Raw genomic sequence first — 10971 nt, forward strand, 5'->3', positions numbered from 1 at the left:
GTTATATGGGTTGTTCAAAAGCACCGTTGTTAACGTGATTCACTCACAGGCGCCACACACAGGCGAGAGTCTCCTCCCACCATCAATTACACAACTTGTCGTATAATGACTCAAAGCGCAAGTATCATTTCATCTTCAAATGAATTGAACATTAGGCTTGATAGTTAAGTGATAAATTCCAACTAGATTCTGAACAACTAGAGTGATACTACTGTATCCAAGGTATCTGTGCGACCTATCCACGGCTGACGCTCTAGTGTCCCTGCAAGACTCGATTGCTAAGTGTAGTGAGGTGATGGAAGTTTGAGCTATATTTTGAAAGTAGTTTGTCTTTTCCACTCTGAATGATATTGTATCCAACGTTCCTCAATACTTTGAACTTCAAGATCCGTCGCTATCATCTGCTGGATGCTTTCTTCGCTTTTCTCAAATTTACTTACCATCTCAGCCATCTCATGTGCTTAACCACAAGGAACCATAAATACCTCATTCGCATGGGCTACAATAATATCATGAGAGCCGACCCAGACCTTACTATTGCCAATAATCTCATTCACACTTTCGACTTGCACCCAATCTTTTCCTATACGCATCCAACACCCGACGGTAAAAAGTGAGTAATCATCATCAATCGCGCGATTCGCGTTACGAGATTCACCATAAATAACAGTTTCAACGATCTCTCAAGTACTAGCTTATCTAAATGAGAAGGCAGAAGCTAATAGAATGAAAGAAAGATTACCCAAACTGATGATGGTTGTTTATCAATGAGCAATTAGCTTGCGAAAATCTTAGAAATCACCCTTGTACTTAGGTTAGTAAGAGATGCACCGTTAAAAATATCCAAGGTTGTAATGAGTGCGCCAAATTCAGTTCAGATTCAATCCCTGGGTTCCACTGCTGCAAGCGTGCAAGCCAATTCTGTATACAGATAGCGGTCGCTCCACGTCCATGTCTTCAGGGATATGTAGCATGCCTACAAAAGCGTCGTTAATCGCGTCGAACACCGCCATTTTGTCTTACTCCCTGGTCGGCAGACAAGTTCTTGCGCATCAAAAAAGCCAATTGAACCTTTGCATCTTTGCCGCTTATTGAATGACTCACAAGAGTGCAGAAAAGCGGGCGTGCTTCCTTAATTGAGTGTCGGCGGGCTGAGTTACGATCAGAACTGTGATCAATTGTGCGTTTGTCCCCGGGCTGGAGTGAGAGTGAGCACGTTGTTGTAGCACCGATATCTAAAGGATCTTAGCTGACAAGCCGCGGTTGATGACTCTGAAGACCCGAGTATCGAACACGTTTTGCAGATTCTCAACTTCTGCAATACTGCCAAAATCTTCTATTACGTCTAAATCGACGGAGCACACTGCTTGGCCGCGAGCACGACGCAAAGCGGCAAAGGAATCGAGAAAGACATTGGCAGCAGCATAGTTGGCCTCAACGCGGTTCCCGATGACGTCAGAGATACTGGAAAGCAGGGTGAAGAAGTTGACATCTTTTGCTGGAGCCGTGATGCTGTGGTAATCTGTTTCAACGCAAACGAACCCCGTGCAATGTTCATGGTGGACCGGTACATCCTCTTGCATCGAGCACACCGTAAATGCGTACTAGGTGCGTGTGAAACCTCCTTTGACGGGTGTCAACGAAAATGTGATACAAGTCTCCAAGTTTTCTTCTAGTACTAAGGCACGAAGGATCCCGACATCCTTCAATCATAAGCGGTATTTTTCTGGCACCTGATAGTTTCATTGAATAGCCATAGTCGTCTGGTAGATAGCTTCAACCGCCATTGCAATATATGCTGCTCCCGGGAAGTCAATTTCACTGCCAAGGGCATGGTATCTCAGGAATGGAACTTCAGCAAGCTTCAAGAGCAGTTTGAACGTTGGTGCTACTCGAGTGGTAGCATATATCTTTCATCCAAGAAGTTCGTGGTTGAAAAACTCCATGAAGCGCCAGTATTTCCTGGCCCTATTTTTGTTTCAATACAGGTTGGTAGGATTCCACGCGTAACTGGGGAGGTTCACGATGACTTTGGCGTTGTCTTTCTTGATTCCATTGACTCGGTTGAGACTGACATTAACCTCGGCAATATAAAGCTAGCCGGCTGATCTGTATAATGCAAGAACCAATCCCTCGCAACAAGTCAAGCAAGATGTACAAGGAACATTGCTGATCTTTCCCGCGAGTGGCTTCTTTATTTGTGGGATTGGGCCGGAGAGCGCCTTGGATGGGCCAAGTGCAATTAAGAAGTTAGCGCCGAACTGCTCATTAGGGATTAGCTCCGAGACTGCCCCCGCAAATCGTACAAGTAAGACCATGTCACTCTTCCAGTATGCTGCGTCGAGCTTCTCACTTGGCTCCAGCATCTTTTCGGTAACAGAGCTGAACGTTTGAACCTGAGAGCCGGTGACCTTTGGCTGATGCTTGAAAAGGTCATTATTAAGAATCATGAATTCGTAGACTTCACCGATCTTAGCCATGCAATCGGAGTGGTAGTACAGCTTGCTTTTCCTCTCGCTTAGGGTATAGGCCATGCGGTCAATATCAATTGATTCCGTGGGATTGAGAAGATGGTATGGCAGGTTTTGACATAGTTCGTAAGTGAGCTCGGCTCATTGGCAGAAGATGTCAAAAGTTTGGGTGGTGTCTTCTCTTCCTCTTCGCCTCCATCTTCCTCATCCTCCTCATCAAAGAAGTTATTGGAAGTGGTCTCGTAGAAAGACACGTGAGGGGGCGACGTGGCATTCTCAAGAGCAGCGTGGACATTAGCGCCTCCAAAACCAGACAAGTTAACGCTAGCTCGTCGGATGATCGAGCATTTGGGTCATTGAACCATGATACGGTTTGCACATAGTTTGAGATACTCTCAATCAATCCTGGGGTTCGGCTTGATGAAATTCAGGTTGCCTGAAATTTGGCCACGCTCAACAGCCATAGTGGCCTTTATCAGACCTGAAATACCGGCAGCGGCCCCAGAATGACCGATGTTGCTCTTTATTGACCTGATCATCAACTCTTGGCTAGTCGGGCGACCAGGTGCGGATACCAAAGCAACACCCTGGGCCTTGATGGGGCTTTTGGTAAGTGTACTAGTTCTATAACACTTAATATATCGCGTAGTTCGGAAGTTAGTGATGCCGGTATCCTTGTCAGTCATTTTGGTTACAGCTGCGTGAGCTTCTGAGCTCGGGTTGGTGCGACCCGCTGCGCCCCGGATAACAGCTCGGATGGAGTCATTGTCACGGATTGCATCGTCTAGCCGCTTCAAATAGACAATATAGGTAGCATTGGCCTTGACATAGCCATCAGCGCTGGCATCAAGACTCCTGTACTGGCCGGAGGCGGACTGTGTCTTGTTCGTAGTGCCGATTTCCTTGTTTTGATCTGGTGCCAGCCATAGATTAGTTCCTCCCACAATCACACTGTCAGCTTGATGGGTATCTGAAAAGCGACAAGCTACGTCTAGTGAAACCAAACTTCCAAAGCATGCCGTATTGATAGATATACTCGGGCCACTGACTTTGGAAAAAAAAAGACCTAACCGGTTACTAAGGATCGACGGTGGGAGACCAATGGTGATCGAACCTGCTCTATCCTCGGGATCGCGTTTCCGGGTAGCTGTATAATCCGAGAACCTGTTTCCAATAGCGACATCAGTTCTGGTACCACTAATTATCTCGAGTGATATACCACCGTTTTCCAGAGCTTCATAAGCCACTTCTAGGAGCTAACGCTGCTGTGGGTTCATGGCACCACAGTCCGCCTGGCCGATACCAAAAAACTGGCTGCCGAAAACAGCGGGATCGACATAATCCATGAACATGCCGCCTGGAGACTTCATGGTTCTTGCTCTTCTCGTTTCACCATAATGACCAGCGAGATTGAAGCGGCTGTTTGGAGGCGCGTTCAGCTACCCCAAGTCTTTGAAGAAGGTCCCACAAAGCTGTCGGGGATTTGCTGTGTCCAGGTAGTCGACAACCCATACCGACTACAGCAACGGGTCTGTCGATAATACTGGAAAGGAAAAGAAAGGAACGAAAGGAAAGAAATGATATGTTATGCACGGATATGCCTGGAAGGTATGCTGTGAAGGAATGCGTCTCAGTGTTTCCATCTGGCCGGAGTGGGAGCATTAAGTCAAGTGCATAGTCGGCCAAGGAGTACTCAAAAATCATAATAAGGAGCATAGGGCAACATGCATTTGGTAGATACAAACTCAGCAACTATGAAGCACCGTGTCTTGCCTTCAAACGCAATAATGGGTACAAAGGCTTGAGCACTTAAAGATTCGGATAAAACACAACCGTGACACCCAGTGAGAGGCCTTTTCTAAGACGTAAATCTATAAAAATAATCCTTTGGTTTTCATGATATTGACGTGGAAAATGATACGGTTTGATATGATCTGACCGCTGGATATGAAGTTCCTAAGAAACTACATGGTATCTTAAGAATAAAAGTTGTCGACGTAGGACATAGTAGGTAGAGTTAAGAAAAGATATAAGTAGTATGAAAAAGAGAGAGAAGGAGAGAGAAGAAGAGAAGAAGAAGCTCCTAGTAAAGGGGTGACTATCCCGCTTTGGGTTTTTGTGCCTCAAGATCAACTGTTGAGGTTGAGGTTGAAGGCTGACTTGATGTAACACCTGAAACACCCCAAACTATTGTACGTTAGCAATGTTGCTGATTAGAAACAGATGTTCGGTGTGACTTGCCTTGACTTCCCAGGTTCTTCATAACCCTGGTGAAAACCGTGATTGAGATGAACGGTGAGAAAATCTTGTTGAGGAAGAATCCAAGGAATAACTTGTGTCCTCGTTTTCTGAGCTCCGGTTCTAGAAAGATAGTGGAGAAAACAAACCAAAGAAGTGGCAGTTGAGTGATGATAAGAAGAGGTAGGATGTCGAAAATGTGGAAAATTTCTACTAGTCCCTTGATAAAGAGTACTGTGTTGACAACTCGGTAGTAGATCATGGTCATGCGTGCTAATTCCATGAGAGCAGCGATGCGTGTAATGATCCACATGTTGTTTCCGAAACAATAGAAGTAGTTGTTGAAATAAGCATTGGAGCCCCAACGTCGTCGTTGGCTTAAGTAGTGCAGTAAGGATTGGGGTGCTACTGTCTCGCTTACAGCATCTGGAACAAATACGGTGCGCATCTTCTTGCTCTGGGACAGCATCGAATATGTCAAGCGACGATCTGTGCCGAGGTATTGTACCTGGTGGTGAATCACAGGGAGGCCGGTGACTGGTGCAGCATACTTGGTTATTGCACCGGCCATTTCGGGTCGTACGGCAATCATGGTGATACAACCTGGCAGGCAAGTCACCTTACCTATTGCGCCTTCGGCCATTCGCCGCACAAACTGCCCGTAGGTATACTAAATCTTGTTAGCACCGGCCATTCCGTATAAAAGTGTGATCCCACATACCTGGTATTGTTGATACAAATTCCAAATTGACCATTCGTAACCAGGCTCAAGTTCAACCAGAACCAGACCGCATGCGGCAATCGCGTCAGGTTCATGAGAAAGAGCATTCGCGAGCTTGGCCACAGCACCCTGGCAAACGGTAGAATCGGCATCGGTACAAAAGACCATATCAAAACCAGTAAAGTTCAAACCTGCAGTCAGTTCTGGTAGAATCTCTGCCCAGATTTCTTCCCGCAGGTTTTGTGTATATACGGGCATGTTCTCTCGAGGGCTGTTGAATAGATCATGGCACAAAACCAAGCTGTCCTTCTTGCCAGAGTTCTGGAGCTTCTCGGCCACGAAAATGGGTACATCGTCGATGAAGCCGGCGATTAACTGTAGTGTTATCAACTTTGACTTGGTGGTAACATATGGCCTGGTCCATGTCTTCACCACACGTGTCATGTGTGACAAGATATCGCGATGTTTGCCATCCAGAATGACACACATTACTTGAATGTGTGGATCTACGTCATTGTGTCGAAGGGCTTTAATTGCTTTGATGATTTGCTCTTCGCTCTCGGAGTATGTCGGGATTAGGGAAAGGATCCACTTGCGGCTTACTTCAGGCTTGGGATAAATGCGGTTCTTGATAGAAAGATAGATCTTGCTGAACATGATTATCAAGACAGATAAGACATCTTTGGCTTTGACAAAGACCATGAAGATGAGTACAAAGAGTCCTGGATGCGTGAAGACGGCCACCAACGAGACGGTGATGTTAATCGCTAAGATGGTGAAGGCGAAAAAGAATCTTTGAAAACCCAATTCCCATTTTGTAAGATGCCTTGCTGGATCCTTGAGTTCTGGAAGTTCTGGCCAGTCCTGGCTGTAGCCCTTTTCATTGTTGTACACTGACGATGTAGTGTATTTAGTATCGCAACTGTCTCCGGGGTGGTGGTTGGATTTGCTTTTTGGGAGTTGTGACTCAGGGTGACCGGTCTTGGTAGCGAACGTTGATGCATATCCACTCAGTCCAGAGCTCGAGGTTATGGGCCGCGAATCATCATATCTTTTCTCGTTGAGCGTAGTTTGTGTTGTGTTCCATGAGGTGTATCTGTCCTGCGAGTCGGCAAAAGGATTGGAAGGCTGATCAACAAAAGGATTGGAGGCCGGATCGGCAAAAGGATTAGGTGATATCGTGTCGGCAGGAGGATTAGGAGAGATCTTGTCGGAAGAAGGATCGGAAGGCATCTTGTCTATTGACAAAAGCGTTCAAAGAAGGTTTAGATAATATGGTGGCTCCGTGTGTCGAGCAATAGGAGCGCAATTTTGATATGCGCAACTGGGGGCGTGTGATGGATAAAGATAGTGGTGGATAACGACAGTGTTGGATAACGACAGTGGTGGATAACGACAGTGGTAGATAACGACAGTGGTGGATAACGACAGTGGTGGATAACGACAGTGATGAGAATTGTTTTCTGGATGGTTTTTCAGTATTAGTGTATCATTGATGCCGTTTGGAATCTCGTACCTCTACATTCGCAGATAATGATTGAACAAAAATTAAGTGTAATTAAGCATATCAACAAGACTGTAGGCTCCCCTTTGAAACTATGCCGAACTCTTCATGACCGAATTATGTCAGGCCCCTAACACACCGAAGGTCTTGTTGACAGAAGAAAGAGGGAATTCGAGGATACTCTTGGATTATCAAAAGCTGCACCCTTTTACTACAAAAGTCATCAGTGCTAGTGCCTCGAAAAGGGCCATGTCTAGCTTGAAAAGGCCCGCTGTCCAAGATAGGCAACGCCACTACAGCCGCATGCATGCCACAATAGTACGAATCAGTTGTGGGACAGCACCCATGCGCGGTCTGGCCGTAGCCTGTCACCGGTTCCCCCATAGGCCTCTGCTCTTTGGGGGCGGAAGCCACAAACAGACTCGGCGATATGCGGAGGCGACCTGAACTTAGCTGACTTACGTTGGCAATTGAGTTTGTGGCTGCCAAGTCATCTAAGCCTTCGGTTTCTGCACTACTTCCCGCCGCCCTGAATCGGTTCTACACAGACTTCTGGCCACACCCGCTCTGTTGAACACGTGCGTATCTAGTAACACGACTTCTTCGCACGTGGCGTAACAACTGTCTGTGCATTAAGTCCAGATCATTATCGATTATCAGCCATGAGTAGTGCTACGGTCGGGATGTCACACGCAAAGGCTTGTATTAGGCTTCCGTGGCTTGTCGAATCATTAAACCGCATAGCTCAGCTAGCCACTTTGAAGGATATGCCCATCGCTTTCGTATCTGATGTTCAAGGGCAAAAGGAAAATCGCCCCTAACGCGGTATCAAGCAGTATAATATATACTAGTTCCACACTCCCATGATCAATATAGGGAGGTCAACCAAGGTGTTTGGCTTGCTTTAGCTCTCAGCTCTGGCTCTTAGTTCTCGGCTCTAGATGTGACTCTTGGCTTGAGAATCATGTCGTCCGACCATGCATAAGTGGACCTGCGCCATAGACCTTACCTAAAAGAGTATCGGGATTACTTGAAAATTCTTTCCATGGCGCAAACCTCCCTGTTATAGCGACATAGCCGCTTCTCCATGGTGAGAGCACCTAGTGTTCGGGTTATGGTAGAGTGATAGGGTATTAAGGTAAGGGTTACATAGAGTGTGGGCATTGGGACTATATGAAAAGATGTTCTGGATACATTCACAGCACGTTTATCTATCTCGGTTAGCATGTGACACATCGGGTATAGCTAGGGGGCTTTGGCGCAGCGCTTAGGAACCCATGGTCGGTTGACAAGCCTATATCTCTTGGCTCTTGGCTCTGAGTCTTGGCTCCCGGTTAGCTGCCAGCCCTTGTATTCTTAGCTCCAGCTAAGCACAATTTAAAATTAAGGGAATGCAGGTACAAGCGCGATTCAAACGTCCTGCCTCGTTCGGCTGCTGCTTCCACTGCGCTAACCTAGGCTCTGAACCTGTTAACGTGCAAAAAAAAATGGAAGAAAAAATCGCCCCTGACACTGTATTGAGTAGTAAAATATATTACTCTAACACCTTCAGCATCAGCTTAGAAATCTGAATCGTAAATGGTTCCGAGAAGTTGAAGTATCAATCGATACACATACCGTTCGTCATAGTTCGCACTTCTCTATTATTAGGTCGTAGGATTAACATGCAGTGTACCGGTAGACCGGTTAAGTGCTGTTGAGTAACTCCACGGCGGAGAATGTTGTGTTACGCTGGAGGCGCCAAGTCTACTAACTACTCTCGGAGACGCGCTTCCAGCTCCGCTACGCGACTACCTCTTAGGGGGTGGCGTGCTTGGCAATACCATGAAACAATAGCAGATAGCGCCACTCAAGCATTGCTAGTAATTCTAGTCCTCGGTTATTCCGAGAGGCTGTTACAAGCTAACGTTCCTTGCAATTTTGCTGCGATGTAAGTTGATCTTCTTACCGTGTCTGTGCGCGTGACGCCTGGAGTCGCGTAATATCGCCGATTCTTGGCCCCAACGAGCTCGGAAAAATGAGGTTGTAGAACTACCTATAGTCACTATTATCACAAGAATTTGTGGTGTAGTAGTTTTTTTATCACAGTACCAGAAAAAACAATCCTTGCATGGAAGCCGTTGCTATCGAGGATCAAGAGCCAGTACTGTACACGTGATTTCTGCTTAGTGCAGTGGCCAAATATCTGCTTAAGCCAGGCGAGACTAACTGCATTCTTCGTACAGCCTATAGGTAACGTGTTGAAGTGTACTGAGTGCTATTGTGGGGTAACATTGTCTACTAAGCTTAATTATATGGCCTCGCTAGTTGCCTTATATATGATACCAGGTGGTAACGCACTCCTATAAACATACACATACACACATATATTCATGTATATATATACAAACACACATACACACACATATATATATATCTACATACACACACATATATATATATCTACATACACACACATATATATATATCTACGTACACACTCACATATATATAAGTATATACACATATACACACCTATACATATATACACAAAAGCTAATACTGCTACATATTATTAGTTGCTAGCTTATAGTGACTACGTGACCATCTTTTTATACTAATGCTTATACTAACGCTTATTAAGGACCCATTTTGTTGACCCATCAATCACACCGATAATGAAGCTTCCCCTGTTTGTATTGTACTGATTCTTTAGCTCAACGTTGTACTGGCATCTCTAGTGACGGTGTAGAAAGCGAAAACGCAGCTTTTAGAGAGAGTCTCTAGCGCAACAGCTGACGCAACATTCCGTACCGTCTCTATCTCAGGTGGTAAGAAAAACTTGTTGAAGCATTGTTATACTTGGCGAGCTCAGCTTCTTATTGTGGGTTGGATTCGTATTGCACGGAGATCTTAGTTTCTATAAAGGCCGAAACCCGCTTATGCCTTCGCGACAACGTTGACCGGTCAACTCTATATTGAACAACTATCTTTTGATACGCAATTTATTTTCTAGATTTCAGTTCATTTATGGGCGTAGAAGCAGCTTATATTGCAATTATCGGTGTTGAGTTATTATGCGTTGAAGATTGGCAGAGATGCTAGAGAACGGGCGTTCGCGATACTGGGCGTCACGCGCACAGACACAAGTACAGGAGCGATTTTCGGAAACGGCTGCGGAATCTAATACATCTCATGCAAAGAGCTAAATGCTACATGTTTAGCCACTGATTATAATAGATGAGGCTCTGCTTAGAGGGAGCTGAATGCAGCTGACATCGGATATTAGAAAATTCTTGCCTCGGCAGCGGTAGCGCTTAGGTAACGCTGATGTGATAAGTACGGTACGCTAAAAAAATAAAACTCAACAGCTAGCAAGGAATTTGACGAACGAGGTAGACATGGTCACTCGGTTAATCGAGTACCAATGGGTTGGCACCCCCTAACCCTGCGTCCACTGCTTTACAGCAGAACTCGCAGTTTGTTAGCGAAGTGCACCTTGCCGGTTGGCTTGATTTGACGATTGGTTTGAGTTCTGGCGCTCGGTCGCCACACACAGTAGAGTGCTCTGATGCGGGCTGGGCCTTTTGTGGGGCCAAACAGCAAGGACGATGGTCTCGCCTGTGGGACCACCTAAGTGAGCGACTACAACGGACTCATATTTCCGCATCGAGGTACATACCTAGAGGTCATCTTAAACGTTGGCGCAAGCGCTAATTGATAGGCTAAGGTCGCTTGCAAACGTTACGTCTGTCAAGAAACGCCACCAACCCACTGCCAAGCAGCTGGACGTTAATCTCTTTCTTGGCTCGAAATCTTTTTCAGGCCAGTGATATCTATCCATCAACAAGGCTCCTAATACTCGTGGTTGTACTCGCACCTGCATAGTCACTCTGAAGTCTCTTTCTCTTAGCGACTTTATCTCCTGGGTCTCTGAGCTGACGGGATTCAACTCACGCATAATTGACAGCGTAGCTATCGCTGCTGCCTTCGAACCCAAATATTATAGAGCTGCTTCTTCTCTGTAATTCTGTCTGCTCAGAATCCTTATTTCTGTT

The 10971-nt window shown here is 45.8% G+C and overlaps 3 protein-coding genes across 3 annotated transcripts; all 3 read right to left on the reverse strand.

The window, feature by feature from the left end:
• Positions 1 to 1235: 1235 nt before the first annotated feature.
• On the reverse strand, positions 1236 to 1583 carry COCVIDRAFT_20666 (hypothetical protein; the record flags this gene model as incomplete). The annotated part of the gene is made up of 1 exon (XM_014695511.1): positions 1236 to 1583. One exon carries the CDS (start codon positions 1581 to 1583, stop codon positions 1236 to 1238), a length of 348 nt encoding a protein of 115 aa, XP_014550997.1.
• A 1283-nt stretch (positions 1584 to 2866) lies between these two features.
• On the reverse strand, positions 2867 to 3841 carry COCVIDRAFT_20667 (hypothetical protein; the record flags this gene model as incomplete). Its single annotated transcript, XM_014695512.1, has 2 exons — positions 2867 to 3705; positions 3754 to 3841. 2 exons carry the CDS (start codon positions 3839 to 3841, stop codon positions 2867 to 2869), a joined length of 927 nt encoding a protein of 308 aa, XP_014550998.1.
• Positions 3842 to 4668: 827 nt separating this feature from the next.
• On the reverse strand, positions 4669 to 6663 carry COCVIDRAFT_114020 (glycosyltransferase family 2 protein; the record flags this gene model as incomplete). Its single annotated transcript, XM_014695523.1, has 2 exons — positions 4669 to 5379; positions 5431 to 6663. The coding sequence occupies 2 exons, from the start codon at positions 6661 to 6663 to the stop codon at positions 4669 to 4671; spliced, it is 1944 nt and encodes a 647-aa protein (XP_014551009.1).
• Positions 6664 to 10971: the final 4308 nt, after the last annotated feature.

Source organism: Bipolaris victoriae (genome assembly GCF_000527765.1).
Source record: "Bipolaris victoriae FI3 unplaced genomic scaffold scaffold_157, whole genome shotgun sequence".
Classification (NCBI taxonomy): Eukaryota; Fungi; Ascomycota; class Dothideomycetes; order Pleosporales; family Pleosporaceae; genus Bipolaris; species Bipolaris victoriae.